Below are 25393 nucleotides of genomic sequence, written 5' to 3'. Positions count from 1 at the left end.
CTGTATTTCTGGGTCAAGTAATTATGGTAACTGACATTTTCTTTTTTTTTTTTTTTTAAAGACTTTATTTGAGAGAAAGAGAGAGAGAGTGCACGAGTGGGGAAGAAGGGCCGTGGGAGAGGGACAAGCAGACTCCCCACTGAGCAGGGAGCCCGCCGATCCCAGGACCCTGAGATCATGACCAGCCGAAAGCAGAGGCTTACCTGGCTAAGCCACCCAGGTGCCCCTACATTTTCTTTCATATTCTTTTTTGTCTGGATTGTATGTTATTTTAGCAGCAGAAAAAAATACTAAAACTAGAAAGTAAGAAAGTATGCTATTCTGGTTTTGGTCCATCATGCCGGCAGCCCTGCCATTTGGAAAGCAGCATTTGACTTGGTGCCTTGAGATGCAGCTCTGTTGACTCTAGAGATCAGGATGGACGACTTGTGTCCAGGGCCCGGCCCGAGGGCATGGCTGTCCCCCATCTGGGGTCATGGCTTCTGGCTCCTGAACAGGTAAAAAGATGCTCAGTCTAACTGGAAACACACAGATGACAAGTTAGAGTACAGTGGAGTTCTATCATTTATTTAATTTTTTTGGCCCATCAGTTTGGCAGGGTTTGATACGATTTTGTAGGTGTGTTGGTGAAACTATAGCATAACAGGTGGCCTCAAACAGTGTTGGTGGGAGGGCAGATCCGTCCAACCTCTGTGGAGAGCAGCCGCCATCAGAATTACAAATGCAGGGGCGCCTGGGTGGCACAGTCAGGCAAGCTTCCGACTCTTGGTTTTGGCTCAGCTTGTGAACTCAGGGTCGTGAGTTCAAGCCCTGCCTTGTGCTCCTCACTCACCGTGGAGCCTGCTTGAGAACCTTTGTGCATCTCCCACTCATGTGCATTCTCTCTAAAATAAATCAATAGATTTTAAACTAGATTTTTAAAAAGTTACAAATGGACATGCCCTTTGACTCAGAAATCCCCCTTCTAGTAATTCATCTCATAGATATGCAGTGATGCTTGGTGCAGTGTTGTTTATAAGAGCAGGAGTTTGGAAACAGCCAGTAGGGGACCAGTTGAATAAGTTTCTGTCGTTAAGCCCCCCAGTCTGTGCGTGGAGCTATGGTAACAGCGGTGGTGGGGGAGGACCCGAGCGGAAGGAGGATTGGCACGGATGTCAGCGTTTGGCCTTTTGTCCTCTGTTCTGTTTTAGGACAAAATGCCACACTGCGAAGTAAATGAACTCTGTGCCTCAGTTTCCTAGTCTCTAAAAAGGAAATGATTCTAACCCCCGCGGGTTACTATGAGGATTATGGGAGCTGATCCATGTCAAATGCTTCTATCAAAGCCTGGCCCAGACTGAGCGCCGTGGAAGCTTCTTACTCCGGTTGCCACATAGGCTCTGGGGGATGGGCTTCTCTGCCACGGGACAGGGAGGTCTGGTGGTCAAATTTCCAGCTTCCTGGAGACAGACACAAGATAATGTGGGAAAAGTCAAATCCAACAGGAATTCATCCGAGAGTATCCTCTCGGGAAGGTGACCCACGATAGTGAGCAGGGCCAGCAGCCTGGTATATCGGTGGCTCTCCAAAGAGCCACACGTGCTTTTCTTCACACCCTCGTGTGGATTGGATTGAACTGGTCCAAGTGGCAGCTGCCACTCCGGAGCCCTCAGGCCCTGTCCTGCCCACACCAAGGGTGAAAACCCCGGCGAGGCCAGCTCCTTCATTAAGCCCTTGGCAGCACAGCTGATGTTTAAGGCAGCAGAAGAAAGAAGAGAGGACCAAGGTGCCACCTCCTCGCAAGGCCCTTCCCCGGGGGGCCCTTACCTTACACTTGCGCTCACGTTTCGTGACACTTGTCGCAAAGCGCCCGTCACTGCTGCGGGAGCTGAGAACGAAGGTCTTGCAGCTCGCAGCTTTGCCGCCGTGAACGAAATAAATCCTGTGGGTGATGAAAATGTTCTGGAGCTGGTCATAGTGGTGCTGGTAGGGCAGCCTTGTGAGCGTGCTAAATACTGAATGGTACATACAGGTTAAAGGTGTAGATTTTGTTCTGTGAATTTTATAACAATTGTTAAAAAGTGGACTTCCAGTACTAAAGAGTAAAAAGAAGATGAATACTAGGGAGAGGCAATCATTGGGCTTTCCATACCTGCTTTTTAATTGCTACCACGGAGTTGCATTCGGTCTCTCTTGGCTTCTAGCGCCAGGGCTGGGGCAGTGGGGCGCATGAGGGACAGCCCGGGTCGCGTGCACACTCTAAAGCCGGGGGGACTGGGGCTAGGAGGAGCTGGGTGGACACACAGTGTCCTGTTCTTCCTTAGCTAGGAAGCTTCCGTGAAGGGAGGCGTACCTGCGTTGGCCCCAGACGGCCATGGCATTACTTCCCATTGCCCGAAGCAGCTGGTCACGGGTGGGCTTTGGGACCAACCAGTGTCAGTAGGGGGTCAGGGTACAGTCCTGACTTAGGGAAGAGACGGGTGAACACCTGATCCCCTCGCCGGATTTCTCGGGGCAGTCACAGGTAGAGCTCTGTTCTCGTTTCACGATCACTTCCTCTCTTCGCAGTCCAGGCCAAGCAGGTGTTTGCTTTCGGGCAGGATCTGTCTGCTCTTTGTAAGCCAGACCCCACACCGAGGACTGCTCTGCCCCTGGGATCACCGGGGAAGTTTTGTCTAGATGAGCCTGCATTTCCTCCGCACCCCAACTGTCATGAAATACTACCTAGGAAAGAAAGGGGAGAGCGTAGTGCAGGGACCACAGTGGTGTGTGGCCAGCACAAGGCTTACTTAGCTGCGTCTCCTGCTCTGTGGGTCCCCAGAGGCCTGAGTCCTGCCGAGGGGGGCCTGCAGCTCAGAAGGAGCAGGGCAGGGACCAGGGAAGGACGACGGGGAAAGAAAGGGTTAAAGTCAGTCCAGGTTTTTCAATGTGGTGAAACCAGGGTGGAGGGTCTGCCAAGAACAGGTCAGGTTCAAAACAGGAAACCCCAGGGTAGTGATAAATGGACACTTCTCTATGGACTTTACATAGATCCCTAGGGAAAATGCTGGAACTGATCTCATTCAACAGTTTTTTTGGTGGGCTTTTTTCTTATTTTTTAAAATGCATTGAAGAGGAAGTGCACAATGAGCTCCTCAGGTTTGTCGGTGACACTAATCTCTTCCAGGTGCTGAACCGCTAAGGTAGTGGGGGACTGCCGCAGGCGGCTCCCGGGGCATTCATGGGAGGGGCGGGAGAATGGCCACAGGGGCGGGCAGAGCAGAGCCAGGCTCTGTCGCTCTGGGCTCTCTCAAGCCCCCCGGATGCAGTTCGTGGGGTACGTGCAGCAACCGGCGTGGGTGCAGGCAGTGGGGGAGAGGTGTGACGGGGTGCCCACATCCCCGGCCCACATGGAGGCCCCTGGAACCGCCGATTCCCTCCCGGCCTGTGCACAGAGGCCATGCTTTTCCGGCCACCCGCCTTCCTAGAATTCCTGCAGGCACTGCCTTCTTTTCCCTCCTTCTGCAGGGCAAAGCTCCGTGGTCACCTCCGCTGCTCTCGCTGTTCCTGCCCCATCCCTCCTAGCTGGGGTGGGACTTGTTGAGCTTCCCTAGCTTCTGACCTTACGCCTCCTCTGCTCCGATGAGGGGTGGTGTGAGCTCAGCCTGTCCCCAGCCTGGGGGCTGCGTCCCCTGCCATCAGTCTTCCCATTCTTTTGAATCCACCTGGCCGACCCTGTACCGCCCCTTCTCCCCCATCTCGCTCTATTCCGACCAGCACTTAATACATTTCCCTCGAATCACTGCAGACTCAGCCTCCCGCCTGTTCTCTGCCCCGCGCTTCTGCATCTCCCCTTCCCCGAGTCCCTAATTTCGGCTGGAATCTTCCCCTCAATGTCTCAACGTCTCAATGTCTCAAAGTCAGGTGCTCTCCACAGTTTAGCCTGCTCTGAATTCAGATAAGCCGGCTTTGTTTGCCCTCCCCGCAGCACGTCTGCTCCCCTCTCCCCACTCCCGCAAATGGGTCTGATATTTGCTTCCAGGCCCCACAACCAAAGATACAAAATGCTGTAGTGTTTACTTCCAGGCACCAGGAGATCAACCTGCCAGGCCTGGTCTGTACGGACTAAGCTGTGACCAGAGGATTCCTAGGACAGAGAAGCTCCTCAAAGGGTTAAGAGATTTGGTTCCATATTTTATCACAGGAGATTAGGCTGTAGCCTTTGGAGCAGCGAACTTACTTAAGTTTCAATTGTTGAGAAGGCAACCAATGAAATAATTGGTTTAGGCAGGAATCCTCAAGGAGTACCAAAATCATTCAGTAAGAACTAGTTGAGAAACAGGATAATTGCGCGGTGCCTAACCCCACAGAATCACTTGCTAATCGTGAGGGGGAAAAAACTTTATAAAATAAAAATCTGTGATCAACCGACCAAATTTAGTGTCATTAACTGACCAAATTTAGCATCATTATGGGGTTCCTGATGTCACATGAGTGAAATGGTCTTGCCCCAAATGGTTAATTCTCTATTCATCTTAATTCTTCAACGAGGGTTCTGGGAAAAAATGAGCCTAGTGACCTAAGGCATCTGTATTAGAGTTCTCCAGAAAACCAGAACCAAGAGGGGAACATGTGTGTGTGTATCAGATTTGTTACAAAGAACTGACTCCTGCAGTTAAGAATTACAGTTGGCACTCCGAAGACCCAGGAGAGCCCATGGTATAAGTTCTAGCCTGAAAGTCAGTAGGTTCAACACCCAAGAAGAGCCAATGTTTCCTCTCAAGTCTGAAGGTAGGAAAACAATAATGTCTGAGCTCCCAGGCAGTCAGGTATAGTTCCTTCTGACTAACAGGAGGGTCAGATTTTTTTATTATTTTCAGGTCGTCAACTGATTAGACAAGGCTCACCCACATTAGGGAAGGCAATCTGCTTTACGCAGTTTGAGTTACCAATTCAAATGTTAATCTTACCCAGAATCACTCTCATGGCTGCACCTAAAATGTTTGACCAAAATTCTGGGCACCTTGTGGTCCAACCAAGTTGACATAAACAATTAACCATCAAAGCTTCCTTTGTATATAATGAATTAATTTCTCCCTATGAATCTAGAATTGTTTTAGTACAGATAAATCTTAGTTGAAAAAGCCCAGTTTAGAGGAAATAAAGGGACAGAGGAACAAGTTAAATGGCATACGAGGAAACAATCAGAAAAATCCAGAATGTGGGTTATCCTATAAAACAACTAACTGGTTTCTTTCAAAAGTCAATGTCAAAAAAATAAATGGTGGGAGAGAATTTTCTGGAATAAAAGAGACATAACATACAATTGGTGAATATTGTTTGGATTCTTTTTCTATAAAAAAGAGGTATATAGGGGCGCCTGGGTGGCTCAGTGGGTTAAGCCTCTGCCTTCGGCCCAGGTCATGATCCCAGGGTCCTTGGATCGAGCCCCGCGTTGGGCTCTCTGCTCATCAGGGAGCCTGCTTCCCTTCCTCTCTCTCTGCCTGCCTCTCTGCCTACTTGTGATTTCTGTCTGTCAAATAAATAAATAAAATCTTTAAAAAGAGAAAAAAAAGAGGTATATAATGTATTTTGAAGGAAATATCAATGTGGACTGGATATTAGATAATATTAAGAAATTACTGTAGGGGCATCTGGGTGGTTCAGTTGGTTAAGTACCCTGCTTTTTGTTTGTTTGTTTGTTTTAAGATTTTATTTACTTATTTCAGAGAGAGAGAGAGAGAGAGAACATGAGTGGGGGCAGGGGAAGGAGCAGAGGAAGAAGGGGAGAGAGAATCCCAAATAGACTTTGCATGGAGGCCAACGCAGGACTCGATCCTACAACCCTGAGACGACCTGAGCCAGAATCAAGAGTAGGATGCTGGGGCACCTGGGTGGCTCAGTGGGTTGAGCCGCTGCCTTCGGCTCAGGTCATGATCTCAGGGTCCTGGGATTGAGTCCCGCCTCGGGATCTCTGCTCAGCAGGGAGCCTGCTTCCCTATCTCTCTCTCTCTGCCTGCCTCTCCATCTACTTGTGGTTTTTCTCTGTCAAATTAATAAATAAAATCTTTAAACAAAAAAAAAAGAGTAGGCTGCTGCACTCACTGAGCCACCCAGGCACCCCTAAGTGTCTGACTCTTGATCTCAGCTCAGGTCTTGATCTCAGGGTTGTGAGTTCAAGTTCCGCGCTGGGCTCCATGCTGGGCATGGAGTCTACTTAAGAAAAAAAAAAAAGGAAGAAATTACTATAAACTTTCTTAAGTGTGAAAATGGCATTGTGGTTATTTTTAGGAGGTACATATTGAAGCATTTAGGGGTGAAATAAGTCTTAAACTTGTTTTCAAGCATTTTAGCAATGGAAAAAAAAAAACAAACCCACATGTATATAGATAAAGCAAAAGGGGCAAAATGTCAGCAATGCTTAAGCCTACAACAAATCTGGGCCTACCGGTGAGCATTATGGTGTTCTTTCAACTTTTTCTGTACGTTTGACCATTTTTGTTAAGCTACTGGGAGTGAGCCTGAGAGCCCTGGAACCTGGTGAATCTGATTATATCACTGGCGCGGGAGGGGTCGGTAACGCTGGGCTGGGAAAAATCTCTTCCTTCTGTGAGGCTCAGAGTAGTATTTTGGGCTGAATTGCCTCTCCGCTACCCCCACCCCAAATTCATATGTCGAACCCTAAGTCCTAGTACCTCAACTCGTGACTATCATTAGAGATAGGACCTTTATAGAGGTAATTAAGGTCATGTGAGATCATAGGGGCAGTGTCCTTATAAGAAGAATAAATTTGTACACAGGCTGGAAAAGAAATAAGACAATGTGCTGTGAATGTTTGTGTCCCCCCGGCAGATTCATACGTTGAAGCCTAAACGTTCCCCGGCCGCCCGCACCACCGCAATGTGATGCTATTTGGAGATGGAGCCTTTGGGAGATAATTAAGTTACAATAATTAGGCTTACATGAGGTCATGAGGGTGGGGTCCTGTTATGGACAGGCTGTTTGTGTCCCCCACAATCATATGCTGAAACTACATGCCCCTCAGTATTAGGAGGCAGGGCTCTTGTGAGGTAATTAGCGTTACATGAGGCGGTGAGGGGAGAGCCTTCATTAATGGGAAGTGTGTGTGTGTTTTTTTTTTTAATTTTTAAAATTTATTTGACAGAGAGAGAGTGAGACAGGGAACACAAGCAAGGGGAGTGTGAGAGGGAGAGATGTGGGGCTTGATCCCAGGACCCTGGGATAATGGGGACCTGAGCCCAAGGCAGGCACTTAAGGGTTGAGCCACCCAGGAGCCTTAGGGAGTAGTGTCCTTGTAAGTCTTGAGATAGCTTGCTTTCTCGGCTCTGCACTCTACGTGCGGAGGATGCCACGAGTTAGTCGGCACTCTGCAACCTGGAAGCAGGCCCTGGTCAGAATGTGACCAGGGCTTGGCATTTGGACTCCCAAAGCTGTTGCTGGTGCATGGGCATGCGTGTGTGTGTCTGTGTGTGTGTGCGCGTGTGTGTGGTGGTTTATGTCTGCAGCCTGAGCTAAGACAGACCTTCATGATGGGATTAGTGCTCTTCTAAGAAGAGAAGGAAACGAAAGAACTCTCTCTCCTATTTGAGGACATAGTGAGACGCCACTTCTGAGCCAGGAAGAGAGCTGACTCCAGAAACTGACCTGGCTGCCACCCTGAGCTTGCACTTCGACCTCCAGAGCTGTGAGAAAACAAATCTCTGCTGTCTAAGCCCCCAGCCTGTGGTATTTGGTTCTGGCGGTCCAAGCAGACTAGGCATGAAATGAAGACACAAGAAGAAGAAAGCTACGTACAAGCCAAGGAGGGAGACCGCAGAAGAAACATGTCGTCTCCGTAACTGTGAGACATTTCTGTCATTTAATCCACCTCATTAGGGCAGCCCCAGCAAACCAATAGGAGTATCACACACCATTGTTTACACTTCCTTTAAATGAGACACAACTCTCACACAGGAAAAAGAGTTCAAATGAGGCAAAGTCCACACTTTTCTGTGTTTTCCTGTGGTTAGGACAGGTTGGCAGCTAGAGGCCAGCCACCTGAGGGAGAACAGAACGTGGGATGGAGACATACCCATGGAAGCCACTTGGGGCTACTGTCTTCTACTTTGGAATCCTGACTGTGGGCATAGAATTTGATCCTTAAAAAAAAAATTTGTATTTATTTATTTGACAGAAATCACAAGTAGTCAGAGAGGCAGGCAGAGAGGCAGAGAAGAAGCAGGTTCCCCACTGAGCAGAGAGCCCGATGCTGGGCTCGATCCCAGGACCCTGGGATCATGACCTGAGCCGAAGGCAGAGGCTTTAACCCACTGAGCCAGCCACTCAGGTGCCCCTAGAATTTGATTCTTAATAATTATTACCTCTTCTTTTCCCATGCTATTAATAGAGCTATATTTTGGGTGGTTTTTTTTTTTTTTTAAGATTTTATTTATTCATTTGACAGAGAGAGATCAGAAGTAGGCAGAGAGGCAGGCAGAGAGAGAGGGGAAAGCAGGCTCCCCGCAGAGCAGAGAGCCTGATGCAGGGCTCAATCCCAGGACTCTGAGATCATGACCTGAGCCGAAGGCAGAGGCTTTAACCCACTGAGCCACCCAGGCGCCCCTAGGTGGTGGTGGTGGTTTTGTTTTTAAAAGATTCTATTTTTAAGTCATCTCTACACCCAGTGTGGGGCTCGAACTCACAGCCCTGAGATCCAGAGTCACATGCTCTACCAATGGAGCCGGCCAGGTGTCCAAAATGGAGTTGTATCTAGTAACCCAGCATCAAGGTGAAAGAGGTGTATGCAATATTTGAAAGTAAGTTTCTCCTGTGGGAGTAAAGCCAGGAATGGTCAACATTTGGGAGACAGGATCGGCGGTCTGTAGAAGCCGTTCGCTCTGAGGGCATCCATGCAAGGCTTCTGAAATGGCATTGTGGAGGGAGACCCGGCTCTGGCTTTCACAGACACGAGCACAGATCCCCCCTCTTCCAAATAACAGTGTGAGACTCTTAACCAGTGCAATTTGTATAGCCCACTGGGGCCACATTTTCGCCGTCTGTAAAATGTGCTGAATGCCACCTTACTGGCAGGGACACCTGCGAATCGGAGCTGTTGGCTGTAGAGCCTGGGAACGCAGCCGGGACGCCGCAGACAGTCGCTGTTTCACTGCTGCTGTTCATTAGGAACACCCGATAGAAGGCGGAAATGCAGTGTAAGGCAAGTAGAAGCAAATATAAAAGAAAGCGGCCCTATGCTGAGGGTAGTTAAAATGAATGCAGAATGGCTCCCAGAGGCGGGGGAGGGAGAGATGGGGCGTTCTTGTTCAACGGGTGTAGAGTTTCGGTTTTGCAAGATGGATAGAGTTCTGGAGATGGACGGCGGGGACAGTTGCTTTGCAGCGGGGACAGTTGCTTTGCAACATGAATGTGCTTAGCACCGCTGAGCGCCAAAATGGTTCTGATGATCAATTTTGTTATGTATATTTTTCTACAACACGGAAAAAAAAACGAAAAGGAAGAAAAAGCTACCTTATTACGTAGTATAGCCCGCTAGATAAAAGCAGAGGAATATGTAAACAGCCAATAATGATAAGCTTTAAAAAAATGGGTAGATGTGGGGCAGCTGGGTGGCTCAGTCAGTTAAGCGTCTGTCTTTGGCTCAGGTCATGATCCCAGGGTCCTGGGGTGTAGATCCCGCATCGGGTTCTCTGTTCCTCGGGGAGCCTGCTTCTCCCTCTCCCTCTGCCCTGACATCCTGCTCTGCTAGAAGTCTAGATGAGAGGAGCCCCGTGGAATATGCCTTCTACAGACTCCCTGGTGCCTTCCCAGGGTGCCCAGGGCCAGGCAAGTCGGTGGGACAAACAGCTCCTCGGGTCTCAGAACGTCCCAGCTTGAATATCTCTCCGCAGTCTCTGGATTTTTATGCTGAGATCTGTTCTGATGCATACTAAGAGCCAAAAAATGTTTACTGAAAGATTTCATATATGAGAGGGTATATTGGTTTGCTAGGGCTGTTGCAGGAAAGTACCCCCAACTAACTGGGTGGCTTCGAACAGGGGGCGTTCCAGCGTTCGGGAGGCCAGACCTTTGAAATCAGGGTGTCAGCAAGGCCACACTCCCTTTATGTGCTCTCAGGGGGATCCTTCCCAGTCTCTTCCTCACTTGTGCTGGCCCCGGGCGCCCCTTGGCCTTTGGCAGAGCACTCTTCCGGCCCCTGCCTCTCCTCATCTTTTGGGATAACAGTCATTAGATTCGGGGCACACCATGTTCAAGGATGATGTCTTCTCAACAGTTTTAACTGATTACATCTTCAAATACCAATTTTCTTTTCTCTTCTTTTTTTTTTTTTTAAAGATTTAAAGATTATTTGTTTATTTGACAGAGATCACAAGTAGGCAAAGAGGCAGGCAGAGAGAGAGAGAGAGGAGGAAGCAGGCTCCCTGCGAGCAGAGAGCTCGATGTGGGGCTTGATCCCAGGACCCTGAGATCATGACCTGAGCTGAAGGCAGAGGCTTTAACCCACTGGGCCACCTGGGCACCCCAAAGACCTAATTTTCAAATAAGATCACATTCCAGGGACGCCTGGGTGGCTCAGTTGGTTAAGCAGCTGCCTTCGGCTCAGGTCATGATCCCAGCGTCCTGGGATCGAGTCCCACATCGGGCTCCTTGCTCAGCAGGGAGCCTGCTTCTCCCTCTGCCTCTGCCTGCCATTCTGTCTGCCTGTGCTCACTCTCTCCCCCCCTCTCTCTCTGATAAATAAATAAAATCTTTAAAAAAAAAAAATTGAAAAAAAAAAAAAAAAGATCACATTCCAGAGTTCTGGGTTCTGTGAATTTTTGGTGGATACTATTACAAAGAACCATTTCAGTTGCAAATTACAGAAAACCTCATTGAAGTAGCTTAAACAAATAAATTTTTTTCAGGTTATTATTCCTATTTTAAAAAAAAAAAAGATATTATTTATTTATTTGAGAGAGAGAGGCAGAGATAGCTAGAGAGAGCACAGGCAGGGAGGAAAGGGAGAAGCAGACCCCGCTGAGCAGGGAGGCTGACGGGGCTGATCCCAGGACCCTGGAATCATGACCTGAGCCAAAGGAACATGCTTAACTGGTTGAGCCACCCAGGCATCCCTGAAAATGATTATTGAGATGATTAACAGAAAAGTCTAAGAATACGTGGGACTTTAAGAATTCCTTGACCAAGGAGATCAGTTTCTTTCATTCAGATCTATCTTCTGCCATATTGGCTTCTTTCTTAGGTTTCCATCTTGTGGCTTCTGGATGATCTTGAGGCTTAAGGATGTTCTTCTCATATCATCCTTATAGGTTGCAATCCTAGTGAAAAGTATCTAGTATCTCTGCCTGAATACCATCAGCAAACATTTCATGGAAATCTTTGGTTTTGAAGGTTTCATGCCCATCTTTAAACCAATCGCTGTGGCCAGGCCCGAGTCTATACCTCAGCTCTAGAGTCAGGGGCAGATTCAGTCCCACTGAAAGCACACAGAGGATGAGGGAGGTGTTTTCCCCAGAGTGAACTTGGATTACTGTTTCCAGAAGTGTAAGGAGGTGATAGGTAGTAAAAAGTGTAGCTGTCTACTAGAATGTTGGTCTTCCTCTGACATCAAAGAGCTCCTGAGAGGCAACTCTGGTTTTCATGTCTATATTCCTGAGCCCCAGATAGCAGTAGATGCTCAAAAAAGTATTTGTTGAGTTGTTTTAAATGTTTAACATAATTTAGTTTCTGAGGGCTTATCTACTTTATCCACTATAAATCTGAGACTCAGTTTTTGAACCAGGGTGACTCCATTCCAGTGAGATGCTGGTCTTTGTAAAACCCTATCTAGGTATACCAGTTGGCCTTCTGTTGTGACATTATTCTTAAAAATTCCATGAAAGGAACCAAGAAGGAAGGCTCATGTGTGGGTCAACATGACAGCAAAGAAACAAGTAGTAAGCAAAACTAAGGAACAAAGAAAGACATCTCCATCTTCCCCCTTCGTCCCAATGCACACACATAAATCTCAGTATGTGCAAGGGAGAAGTAGTATTACTCTCACATCCCTAGAGCCCTGGTGGAGATACAAGATTCTGGGTTTAGGCATATGTCATCTAACGGTTTAGGCTTCAAGTGTTGTACCTTAAACACCCACCGAGGGGCCTGGTCTCCCAATCCCTGAAAAGAGCCGGTGCTCAGAGGCTGAAGTCAGACGGCCCCTTAGCTAGATGTTGCTGGGCTCTGTAACCACACCGTGGAGTTTAATTTGCTGACCTAGATGTAGTTTGCAGCCCACAAAACCTCACACCACAGCAAAGCTTTTCTTGTGCTGAGACAGCTGGCTGGGTGTGATGTTGCAATGACTCAGTTCTTAGTAAAGGGTCTGAAGAAATTAGGGGCAGAGCTAAAGCCCCAAGACCACAGCCCCAAGAGACCTTCCTGTTTATTCCAGGGTGAGAGAATGGGAACCTTCTGTTTGTGGACACTGGTGTTTCATCAGAAGGGACAAGCCTGGGGCGCTGGGTTTGAGCTGTGTGTACACAGTCCACACATGATGGTCAGACAATTATACTTAGACTGATCATTCAGACTTGACCACGCGGGCCCACACATTTTTGGAAAGTGGTCTTCAAACTATGTGAATCAAGTCCTTGGCTTCCATTTTGAAATTGGGACTCGGTTTAAATGAGGAAGCCTATTTCAATAAAATTGGAGCTGAAAACTTTGGGTTTGGAGGACTTCCCATTAAACATGTGCATAACACTCAGCCTTCTCCCCAAACCCCACTAAAATGTCAATAAAGAGACTGTAAAAAAAAAAAAAAAAAAAAAAAAAAAAGCATATACCCATAAGAGAGATAAGAGCAGAGAGAGGGAGGAAAAAAGTCCTAGCTGAAGCCTACTGATGTTCCAGAGAAATAAACTTACTCTGGATATATCTCCCTACTGTGAAGTATGTATCTAATAATAAATAGTTAGAAGTCGTTACATTGGTTCACTGAAATACTCCCCATCTTCTAAGTATGTGTATGTGCATGTTGTTTTGGTTGATACGCTTTTACATAAATTTATGCTCTAAAAGGAATACATCTTAGAATGTGTTGGTACCAAGGGGCAGGGGATTTAAATCCATCCATGTGAGTTTGTAATATTTTTAGTATTTATGATATTTATAGTACCTGGTATTATAAATATAAAATTAGTGTTGGGTATTTATGGTAGTTAGTATTTATATCTCCTGAAATATATTTAGTGTTTTAGCACTTATATATAATATATTTAGTATTTCATATTAGTAGTGTTTTTAATAGTATAGTATAGTATTAACATTTATAGTGTTTTCAACCCTACTGTTGCTGTAGGATCACCTTCAAGTGCTTATTAAAAATGGGAGTGCTTGGGGAGCCTGGGTGGCTCCATCAGTAAAGCATCCAATTCTTTACTTCAGCTCAGATTATGATCTCTGGGTTTGAGCCCCAAGTTGGGCTCTGTGCTCAATAGGGAGTCTGCTGGAGATTCTCTCTCTCCCTCTGCCTCTTCTCTCTCTCCCTCTGTCAAAAAAGGGGGGAATACTTATTAAAAATACATATTGCTGGGTTCTGCCCCAGATATATGAAACAGTAGGCTTATGGATGGCAGACCTGTCAGCGATCTGTTGTTCTTTCAACTTTTTATTTTGGGAAAATTTTCAAACACATAGAAAAGTTGAAAGAGTACAGTGCTCACCCCTATATCTTCCACTCAGATTTCACAATGATCACATTCACTACATTGAATTTTTTTCCCCTTTCTCACTCTTTCTCTAGCCATAATTTTTTTTCCCCTGAAAGAGCTGAAAGTCCATTTCAGACATCCTGACCTTTCACCCTCATTGTGGGTTGTTATGTTCCCTCAAAAGACAGGCTCGAGTCCTAAATCCTGGTGCCTGTGAAGGTGACCTATTTAAAACTAGGCCTTTGTTAGTATAATCAAGTTAAGATGAAAGCATCTTGGAGTAGGGTGGGCCCTACATCCTATAACTGTGTCCTTATAAAGAGAAAGAGATGTGACATCACAGAGAGACACACAGGAGAGGTCATGTGACTATGGAGGCAGAGATAGGGGTTAATGCTGTGCTATGCCAAGGAGCACAAAGGATTGCCAGCAACCACCACGAGCTAGAAGAAGTAAGGTGGGATCTTCCCCAAGAACCTTCAGACAAAGCACAGCCTTGCCATGATCACATATATAAAAACTAACAATTTTATAATTATGTAATATCCAATCCATAATCAAAAGGACTTAATTATCCTCCAAAGATCTTTTATAGATTTTTTTTCTTTTTTGGTCAGAATCCAATCACAGTTTCTTATATTTATTTGATTGTTATGTCTTTTTTAACTTCTTTTATTCTAAAGTAACCCACCTTAAAAAAAAATGACATTTACTTTTACTTCAAAAGGTGTTAAAGACAAAATTATTCCCAAACTGTAAGGAAGACTTTATTCAAGATTATTATAACAAGGGAGAGAGATCAGGGTCATAGGCAAAAGGCAGGACGAGGGGGTCAGCGGACAGGCAAGTACTAAGGACAAATGTCATAGGGAGGGGGATTCTTGCTACACTAACCTGACATGACACTTGTGAAAGGCAGGTCAAGAGCTTAGACATCAAAGCTGGGGGGTGAGGACCTTGATCAGAAGTCAAGGAGGACCAGATATTAAGGGTGGGGCATGATTTAGCAAGATTCTTTGCTGAGACTGGCTGGGCAGGCCCAAGACAGAGTGGGGACCAAGGTCAAGGCCTAATCAAAAGATGTTCAGACTATAAAGTCTGGCAAAGGAGAGAGCCTTTATCACAGGTCAGTTGTCTTAGAGTGTGTTCCACACTGTGAGTCTGTATTCTTGATTCCTCGTGGTATAACTCGACTTGTTCCTCTATGTCTGTCTTTCCTGTACACTGCAGTGTAGTCATGAGGCTTGGTTAGATTCGTGTTAGTTACACTGGCAGGAATAATTCACAGGTGGCATCGTATTTCTCACATTCTGTTACATGAGAAGGTGCATAATTGTTGTACACTGGTGATGCCCAGTTTGACTGCTCAGTTAAGATGTTGGGTTACCAATAGTGGTAGTATTCACTCTGATGCTCAAACTGTCCCAAATTTGGCTAATTAGAATCCTTTCTATATCTTCCATGTTTTTTTTTTTAAGATTTTATTTATTGATTTGACAGACAGAGATCACAAGTAGGCAGAAAGGCAGGCAGAGAGGGAGGGAAGAGGGCTCCCTGCTGAGCAGAGAGCCCAGTGTGGGGCTCTATCCCAGGACCCTGGGATCATGACCTGAGCCGAAGGCAGAGGCTTTAACCAACTGAGCCATCCAGGTGCCCCTTTTCCATGTTTTTGAACACTTCCTAGTCTTTTGGTACAATCTGATGCCCCAGTTTCACTTTCTTGGCCCCACACAGAGAATGAGACATTTTTCCAAGGGACAGAAAACATGGTCATCTTTGTCAATTACCCCGATGTAAGGTGTCCATTTCCTTACCCGTTTACATAAGCTTCGCAGTAGCTAATGGTTCTTAGGTGCTGTGTGCCCGGCACCAGGGTTTTCCACGCACGGCCTCATTTACTCCATAGGCCAATTCTTTATGGTAAATACTTTTACTTATCCCCAGTTTACAGTGAGCAAACTGGGGTGTGGAGACGTAAACTGCACAGGGCCACTCGGCGAGCAAGTAGGGAAGTTAAAATTGGAACTCAGGGCACCTGGGTGGCTCAGATGGTTGGGCGTCTGCCTTCGGCTCAGGCCGTGGGTCCTGGGGTCCCGGGATTGAGACCTGCGTTGGGTTCCCTGCTCAGTGGGGAGCCTGCTTCTCCCTCTGCCTCTCTCTCCATCTTTCATGAATAAATAAATTAAATCTTAAAAAAAAAATTGGAACTTCGATCACTCTGACCCCAAAATAAAGCTTGGAGGCGCCATGCCATATTGGCACCATGTCAATTTTGTTACCAAAACCAAAACAAAACCCTACATAAAAAGAACAACTTCATAATATCTACAGTTAAAAACAAACCCAAAAACCATGCTTGAAGATGACAGGCATGAGGCAAAATTTAAAGAAAGAAGTCCTGGACCTGGAAAAATCTGGTACCTTTCCCCTGTATTCTAAATTGCTAGTAATCACAATTTAGGATAACCCAGGTCAGTCCTGGAATGTCATGAGAAAGCTTTCTTGTAACTCCACTGGAAGCCTTATCATGGAATGAAATGGAGCAGGGACTTTGGACCAAGTTAGTGTTAAAAGCCTTTCAAGGTTTTCTCACACCTACCAGCGGTTTTCTCTGCATCTGGGGTGGTCTATCCAGAGCTTAGGCTGTCCAGGTTAATGGAAGGGTGAGGAGGGGCAGCGGGGGAGAGGGCTAGGATTCTGTCCTGCTTCTCCTGTCCCAGAGTGCTGGGAAGGGAGAGGGGTAACTGCCTGGAGGAAGGGGCCCTTTTTTCTAATCTGCCCAAAGGTGCCTTATTGGCCAGCAGGGGCCTCATCTGCCGAGGTTCTTCCTCTACGAACCTGACTGTTCTGGGTTCAAGGGCGAGTGACTCTCTGTTATCTCTTCACGAGAGAACACTTCCTTCTCCCCACAGGTATTTCCAGTTGTGATTATTAGCCTAGGTATAACCTGAAATTTAAATGCAATTACATATCTCTTAGAGCGAAGAGCTAAGGTTGTTCCTAACAACCTGCCACTTTCCTGCTTTCCTGCTCAGGAGTCTTCGGCCTTTCACTCCTCTTGCCCTTTGCCACTGTGACCTCAGTGTCCATTGGAACCTGGGCTGGTGTTTAGTGGGGAGCCTTCTCCCAGGACACTAACTCCCCAGCTAGTCCTCCCACCCCCGGCCCCGAGTTTTTGTGCGGGACAGCAAGAGGCACGCGAGTGCCCCAGGGGTGGCGAGGGGTGACAGGGAGTGATAGGTGGCGGCCCGTTAAGATAAGGAGGAAGAATAAACAGAAGCAGATGTGCCTTCAGCCCAGGTCCCCAGCGCACTGAAAAGCAAACAGATGGCAGCTGGTCTGCAGGGCAGGACCCTGCCTCCTTGGAGCCAGGAGCCGGGTTGGGCTGCTCAGTCCTCATTTCTCCACTGGACCTTGTGCTCCTTCCCTGGAGACAGGCCAGAGGATCCAAACCAAATATATTCACATTCTGTCTATTACCACTGTCAATGACTCCTCTCCATTTTATTTCATTATTTATTTATTATTTATTATTTTAGAGAGAGTGTGTGTGCGCAAGCATGGGGTGGATGGGCAAAAGGAGAGAAAGTTTTGTTTTTTTTTTTAAGATTTTATTCATTTATCTGTCAGAGAGAGAGCGCAAGGGAGGGAGCACAAGCAGGGGGAGCAGCAGGCAGAGGGAGAAGCAGACTCCCCACTGAGCAGGGAGCCTGATGCAGGACTTGATCCCAGGACCCTGGGATCATGACCTGAGCTGAAGGCAGAGGCTCAACCAACTGAGCCACCCTGGCGCCCCAACTCCCCTCCATTTTCAAAGCTGTGCACGGACAGTCATTCTCCTGTGAACCGTAGAGGTGGAGACTGTGTGCACACACACACCTCCTTCCAGGCTGAGATTAAAAAGCAGGAAGTGACTTTAACCCCCTGGAGTGATGTCCCCTAAAGTTATGGGGCCACCTCCCCAGGATGACCCCTCCGGCTCTAAAACTCCTCTGGCTCCCTGGGCAGTTTGGGACTCCCCACCCCAATCCGGAAGGGACCAGAGCAACAGATGGTGGGGACGGTAGGGGTGTTCAGTGGGGCGGGGCGGGGCGGGGGGGGGGTGATGGTGATGGCTGGTGGTGCTGTAGGGCCCTTGTCTCGCATATCATTCTACAGCGGCACTTCCCTTTCAAAGGGGACCTGGACTGACTTAAAATTTGTGGGTTTTAATATTATCTAACTATGTGCAAGTTTAATTCTGGGGGTACACTCTGTGTGCTTCTAAGTAGTCTATATCCCTAAAATTGAAGAAGGAAGGAAGGGAGGAGCCCAGGGTCTCACCTACCCACTGGTCCAGGGCTTCAGGGTGGAGTGTCTCCAGGAGGGTTTTTTCCCTCCCAGTCAGACCTGCTGGGTCCCCCTGTGGATCTTGCTTCTGCTGGGGATCCCTGGGCTCAGGTAACACTGCCCCCGCCCTTCAGTTTGTCCAGCCTGGGGTGGCGGCGGCTCCCTGCTGTTGCTCATCTCTGGTTTGCCTTTCCCCTCTACCTGGATTCTGGATTCTTCTATCCTGGCAAGCTTGGGAGGCAGCATTTCGTAAAGGTGGGAAGTGCAGGGGTCTTAGGTGGGATGCCCCAAAAGCTAATTCTAAGAGGGAGATTTGCACGCAGAGAGTTTAGGGGGGAGCGTGTCCCCCAGCAGCAGCTCTAAGAGTGAGGGGAGGACTGGGCAGAAGATGTGGACATGCAAAGGTTGCAACAAAAGCTCTGACGCCAGGATGGCCCTTCAGAATTGTCTCAAACTGGAGCAAGGGACTGGAGTTTTGTACCCCTCCCCCACCCCAGGGTGGCCGAGTTGGGCTGGGCTTGCTCCCCAGGAAGGGGGCAGGTGTGGGACAGGGTGGCTCCCTGCAGGCAGGGCAGTTCCTGGGGAGGGACTGGATGTGAGCCGTCATCAGGCCTGAAGGGGAGCCTGGGCAGTGGTCATAGCATCTGCTTCAGGTTCAAAGCCCATTTTGCAACTTCCTAGTTATGTGACCTTGACCTAATTCCTTACCCTTGAGCATGCGTTTCAGTGAACTGACCCGTGAAAACGGAAATTGTGAGGATTGAAAGAGACCCTGTTGCATGTTCTGTGGGGGAGAGAAAGTCTCCGCCCTCCTCTGCTGGCTTCCCTCCAGGTGGCTGCTGTAATCTGTGTGGTCAGGATCCAGGACACAGTTTCAGCCACGTTTATGAGGGGTGGGGCTCTTGTGCAATAAAGGGTTGGGTGCCCAGGTGCCGCCTTTTCGCCCACTTCCTACTTGCAGGGGCTGGGTGGACCTTGCTCTCCTCAGTGGGGTGGGATGAGGAAGCTAAACCAGATCCTCCTGGCCGCTCGCTTCCTTGCCCTCCCTCTTCTGCCTCCCAGGAGCACTGGCTGGTTGGGACTGGGCAGGGCACAGGGGAGTGAGGGCTCCAGATCCTGGTCCCTGAGCTCGGTCCTGGCATTGACCTCAGAGCACTGCTCTGAGGTGTTGGATCGGGCTCTGTGCTGTGGAATGGCACCCCAAATTTCTTCAGGTTTCCTCTGGTACCTACGGAGACTTGATATGAATAGGAAAGGTCCTTCCTCTGGGCACACACAGCCTCAGGAATGCTCAGTGAGCAAATAGTGCCTTTGTGCAAACTAGAAAGAGGCCCCCAATCCTCCCCCATGTACTTGAGGTGCAGTGTACAACCTGCCCAACTTTACAGGGTGACCCTGAATGAAAATTCCACCTGATGCCATGAGCTCCTCGCCCTGCCTCTGCTTTGCCATTTACTCAGCACCTGCCAGATCTAAGGGTGTAGCCCAGGGTTTTGCTTATTTTGTGTTTTATGTGTATATTACGGACATTCAAGTTATATGCCACAGAGCTGATCTTCCCACACATTAAACCTCTGTCTCTGCATTTCAAGCCGTAGATGCTGCTTTCTGTGATGGCATTCATGGATTCACTGGGTCCTGGAACTGCAAAGGAGCAGAGAGATGACCAGGCATTGCTTAGTGACAGGGGCACCAAATCTCTTCCTTTGGGGACAGATCCCCCGGTCACAGAAGCATCCCAGCCCCACGAGTCTGTCTTACGAGTCTCCCCTGCTTTGCTCAGAGCCCATGCCTAATAAGTTGGTTGTTCCCAGGCATGGACAACAGCATCCTGCCATGTCCCTGGAGAGGTGGTGTGGACAGAGCAGAAGTCAGGAGCCAGGTGACTTCAGGCTGGATTTAGCCTAGTTTGTTTGATCCAGAACTGAGTGTTGACTCTCATGACTTCTCTTGAAAAAAATGTACCTGGTCCCAATGGGCCTGCCTTCCTTCATGGCAACACTTGACTGGAGCTGAGCGGTGTCTTCCTCAGTGCAATTGTAGGAATGGCCTTGACCCCAGTTTCATAGGGAAAGGATATACTCGAGAGTCAGTTAGCCTGAGTTCGAATCCTGGATCACTTATTAGCTGTGGGACCTTGAAAAGGTCATTTCTTTGTGCCTCAATTTTCCCATCTGTCAAATGGGATGAGGAAATAATAGCACTCATATTACAGGGTTGCTAGGAGGATTAAATGAGTAAGTTGGAATGACAACAGGTGAGTTTCCCCTGAGTAGATATTTATGTGAAGTTTCCACAAACATCATTCCATCGTCACAGTGACCTCCAGATTCCCAGCAATAGATACAAAAACACAACTTGGGAAAGTCACTCTTTGATCAGTAAGGCCTGCTGTACACCACAAGGCGATCGATTGTCCAGACTGCCCAGGCCGTGGGGTGGGGGGCAGCCGTGCCTCCTGGTCTTGTCCTGCTTAGAACTCTGGCCCTGCCGGGGATATGAGGGGAAGCCATGAGAACAGCAAGTCACACCCCCGGCCACTGCCTCAGAGAGCCCATCCTGATATCCCCAGGCATTCCTCCTGCCTCTTGTAAGTCATTCAAGGCTGTCAGCCGCAGTCTCCCACGACATTCCTGGCCAGTTTTTATGTCCCCCATGACTCCTGCTTGGGGTAATGAGTTCCCTGAGCTTACCACCCACCGAGTGAAGTCAGATTTTCTTCTATCCTTCCTACCCGTCATTCTCTCAGGCTTTAGGCAGAGCACCCTGGTCTAGTTCAGGATTTGGTTGGTGAATGAATTCATGACCACCGTAACCATAACATTCATGATCAAATAGATGTCACTCCCTGGTAGCCTTTGTGTTCCCAGATGGAAGAACCCTCAATACAGCGCTCGGGGGTTTTATGGTAGCTCCCCGATTTCCTTGACCGCTTTGGCTGGCCCTTCTTCTAGTTTCCCACAGTCTCTCTTGAGGTGTAGGAAGCACTCAGGACAGCAGTCCCCTCCCCAAACACACACTGACCCTGTGCCCCATTCTGTCACACTTGGATGCAGTTCCAAGTACCGAGGGAGAATTTCACTTCAATACACACCGATGGCAGTCATTTTGTTGGAAACTGGAACAAGAGGGTATTGGGAACTGGTGAGAGAACAGAGTCGAAGCAGCAAGCAGAGCACATGCATGGGATTTTGCAACCGAGCTGTGGGAATAGTAGCAGAAGCTGACATCTTAGACCTCAGACTCAGAGCTCCACCCCAGAGCTGCTGTACACACACTGGTGCTTGCCCCCCTCCCCCCATGGTCCTGGGGGGCTGGGCTGCATCTGTTGAAGGGATCACCTTTTCCTGGTTTGCATAAAGACAGCTCAGGGACCAGCAGCAGTCCTGCCCCGTCAGGGACAGCTGTGTCCTCTAGATGGGAAGGCAGAAAAAGCCAGGCCAGAGCGAGGCACTGGGTCCTGCCACTCTGCCGTAAAGGTTTGGTTTTGTTGTTGGTGTTTGTTTTTTTCCCCCCCAGAATTAGAGGAAGTTCTTTTTTTTTTTTTTTAAGATTTCATTTCTTTATTTGAGAGAGAGTGATAGCAAGAGAGAACAGAGCAGGAGTGGGGGGCAGAAAGAGGAGCAGGCTTCCCACTTAGCAGGGAGCCAGATGTGGGGCTCCATCCCAGGACACTGGGATCATGACCTGAGCCGAAGGCAGACACTTAACTGACTGAGCCACCCAGGTGTTCTTGTTTTTTTTTTTTTTTTTTAAATTTTAACTGATTTTTATTTATATACAGGAGTACAGTACCCAAGGCTTAAGGTCACAGTTTGGCAAACTCTAGCATGTACATACATAACACATATGTATCTCCATCACCCAGATCAAGAATGTTTTCAGCCCCCACAGACCGTATATGTAATTTAACTTCTAGGAGCCACATTAAAAACACATAAGGAACAGGTAAATTTTAATTATGTATTTGATTTAACTCAGGGGATCCCAAATAGTCTTTTAGCATATTATCACTATTAAAGGTTTTGATGAGCTGTTACTTTTCCAGTCTTTGAAATCCAGTGTGCAGGTTACATGGACAGCACGTTTCAGTTTGGACTAGCCCCATTTCCAGTGCTCAGCACCTACATAGGACTCGTGGCTACTATAGGAACAGGGCATGTCTAGAGAGTAAGGAAATTAAGCAAACACAGCCCATTGATCACAAGAGAAATCTGGTCAGTATAAGCCACTGACCTTATCTCTATTTACAGTATTGACTCTTTAATTTCCTTTTAGTAAAAATAAATCCCCACCCATTCTCAGTTCCCTAGCCCTATTTTCCTCTAAGGTCGTATACTCAACACAGAATCTTCCTACCATGAGCAGTTTTGGTTCCCTTTGGGGCTCTCCTATGAATTAAGTTGTCATTCTCCCCATTCTGAGGCAATACTGAATATCTCAGGGACACGTTCCTCGCTTGACCAGTAGTCACCAATCAGATGAAAGTCGTTCTACTCTTGAGCTTTCCAAACCTGCCCGATCACCTAAATCACTTCAAAGTGTTTAAAACAAAAAATGGCACACATCTAAGACCTCCTGAATCCCAACCCAGAGACATGCTCAGTTATGGGCATTTTAAAATTATTTTTTAGGGGCGCCTGGGTGGCTCAGTGGGTTAAGCTGCTGCCTTCGGCTCAGGTCATGATCTCAGCGTCCTGGGATCGAGTCCCGCATCAGGCTCTCTGCTCAGCAGGGAGCCTGCTTCCCTCTCTCTCTCTTTCTCTGGCTGCCTCTCTGTCTACTTGTGATTTCTCTCTGTCAAATTAATAAAGTCTTTAAAAAAATTATTTTTTAAATGTTTTATTTATTTTTTAAAAAGATTTTTATTTATTTAACACAGAGACAGTGAGAGAGGGAATATAAGCAGGGGGAGTGGGAGAGGGAGAAGCAGGATTCCTGCTGAGTGGGGAGCCTGATGTGGGGCTCGATCCCAAGACCCTAGGATCATGACCTGAGCCGAAGGCAGACACTTAACAACTGAGCCACAGGGCAGGTTTTTTAAAAAACCTGACGGCGATGGCCATTCAGGCTTGGGAAGCACTGAGGATTACCCTCTTTGCTTAACACATCAGGGTATTCAACTGTGGCAGAGAGAAGCGAGTGCTGAGGTGTCCGTCCTCGAGGAGCAAAACTCATTTTAACAATGTTGTCATGGCCACGGGAGTGGGGGTATCTTTGATTCTCAGCGGTGGGACCGTTGCCAGTGGCCAACTGGAGGCTTCAGAGATCCCCTTGGGTGTAGACCATTGTGTGCAGGCAGAGCCCAGGACAGGAAAAAAACCTCTCCACTGGGCAACCAATATGGGAGAAGACAGAGGGCCCCAGACCCCGAGTTGGCCTAACAGTTAAGTATGGCTAGGAAGAAAGCCACAGTTGGTGACCCATCTTCACCCTCTGGCCCTGGCATTCTGTTCTTACCTCCAGCACTCGCTTTCTGGGCAGCAAGTCAGTCCATCAAATCCCTTCTTCACACACAGGTGTGTAACAGCAGAGCCAACCTGTGTTTCAAGGGGACAATTTGAAAGAGCAATGCTAAGAAAAAAAAAAATTACACTCATCCTTCTGGATTTCATTTTAATTGCTGGGTGTGCCCTGGGCACCAGAAATCATAAAGCAGGTCTGGTTTCCTTCCTTGGATGTATTTAAAGAGTCCTGGGTTTGCAGTCAGGTCACCCGAGCTCTGGACTCACGGTTATCACAAAGAGCTGCATCTCTTTGGGGATATGGTTGAACAAATCTGAGTGTCACTTCTTCCCCTGGTTACCTATGAGTAGGAGTACCTGCCTTATAGGTTCGAGTGATTGCCAGATAAATCTCACAGGTGAAAGCAGTTTGGAAAATGTAAAGCATTACACAATGCAAGACGCTAACCTTTATAGCAGCGGAAATGAGGTACGGTATAGGACAGTGGGGACCCTTCACCGGCTTCTAAGATGGTCAGGTCAGCGAGCACGTTTCTTCCTCTCTGCCCTCCTCCCTTTCTTTTCTGCCCCCTCTCCCTTCATAATGGCTTTTGTATGTCTTTACAAGCAGCAGGGGCTCTTATCCTAAAAAATGAGTAACAGGCTCCTGGTTATTTTGGCCTTTGATACACACCTGTCCTGGGCTTCTGGAAAGGCAACCCCCAAGAGAAAGCTCTTGGCCAGGCGTCCGTAAATGTTGCCAGCGGCAATTCCTCCGCAGGCCGGTAGGTTTCCTTCGGCTTTTAGGGGGGGCGGGGGGAGGGGGGGTCCCCTGCGTCTATCTTTGATTGGCTGGCTGCAGCTGGGACCAGGAGCGTCAGGCCCTGTGCGGTTCACAGCCTAGAATCGCTGAGCGCTGCTTGCACCTTTGCTGCTTCTTGTCCCCAAGTAGCCCGTGGAAGCTTCCTCCTCCTCCTCCCCCTCCCCCTCCCTCCCCTCCACGAGTCCATTCCATGCTGCTCTTCCAGTCCTGCCCAGTCCTGCGCCGGGAACCCACAACCTCCGCTCAAATCGCCTCCTTGGGGGAATCTTCCCGGGCTAAGCCCAGCCACCACCACTCCCTTCATGGACACATTTCTGGTTCCCTGCACAGGGAGGGGGGAATCAGTCCCCGCTGTGCCTTTGTGACTTTCCCAAGCCCCGCCAGCTGCGGCAAAATGCTCAGGCTCCTTCTGAACTCTTCTCCCCGCGACAAACAGGTCGGAGGATGCAGTAAACCTCCCGGCTCCTTCCCGAAGAACGCTGGGACTTAAATGCGCTGGGCCCCAGCCAAATAGCAGAATAAAGTGGTAAATTTTTCCATCACTTACAGAAAGTATTTTCACTCGGCAGAAACAGCATCTACAGCTCTTCGGAGCAAGCTTGTTTTAGCACCGCCGAGCACGAGAACCCCGGTGCGGGCAGGGGCGCTTTCCGGAGGCTGCTCCAGCCCCCCTCCCACTTCCCATCCGGCTGTCATTGTTCCCCCGCCGCTCCGGGAGGCGAACCCCGCAGCCCGGCCGGCGCGCCCCCGCAGCCCCCGCCCTCCTGACCAGCCGCAGCAGCCGCAGCTCGGGACCTCCCTGGGCGAGCCGGGCGCGGGAGCTCGACGCGCGCGCGGGGGCGCGGGGGCGCGGGGGCGCGGGCGGGGCTGGCGCTGCCAATCCCCGCGCGGCGCACGTGCGGCACGTCTCCGCATCCGGCCCCCGCCCGGATCCGGCTCCGCGGGGGGTGCGGGGGCGGTGCGGGGGGGGTGCGGGGGGTGGGTCGGAGACAACCGGGGGAGCGTCGACGGGGAGGTTAGAGGTGGGACAGTGCGGGGTTCGGGAATGCGCTCAGGGGTCTGGGAGGTGCGAGGGGCCGGGGCGGGGTGTCAGTAGGGTGTTGAGAGGCTGTGAGCGCGTGGGGGTGGGT

At 48.7% G+C, this 25393-nt stretch overlaps 1 protein-coding gene across 1 annotated transcript; it reads right to left on the bottom strand.

Annotated features, from left to right (window-relative positions):
* Positions 1 to 546: 546 nt before the first annotated feature.
* LOC123394894 lies at positions 547 to 25178 on the bottom strand. Its single transcript, XM_045089747.1, has 4 exons — positions 24846 to 25178; positions 24135 to 24278; positions 23457 to 23536; positions 547 to 1921 (listed from the first exon to the last, which is right to left on the bottom strand). The coding sequence occupies exons 1-4, from the start codon at positions 25176 to 25178 to the stop codon at positions 1489 to 1491; spliced, it is 990 nt and encodes a 329-aa protein (XP_044945682.1). The 3' UTR covers positions 547 to 1488.
* Between the last annotated feature and the right edge of the window lie 215 nt (positions 25179 to 25393).

This window comes from Mustela putorius, unplaced genomic scaffold (assembly GCF_011764305.1).
Source record: "Mustela putorius furo isolate JIRA1106 unplaced genomic scaffold, ASM1176430v1.1 tig00003845_pilon_pilon_pilon, whole genome shotgun sequence".
In the NCBI taxonomy this organism is placed as follows: Eukaryota; Metazoa; Chordata; class Mammalia; order Carnivora; family Mustelidae; genus Mustela; species Mustela putorius.
This window is presented reverse-complemented; position numbering and strand designations above follow the sequence as displayed.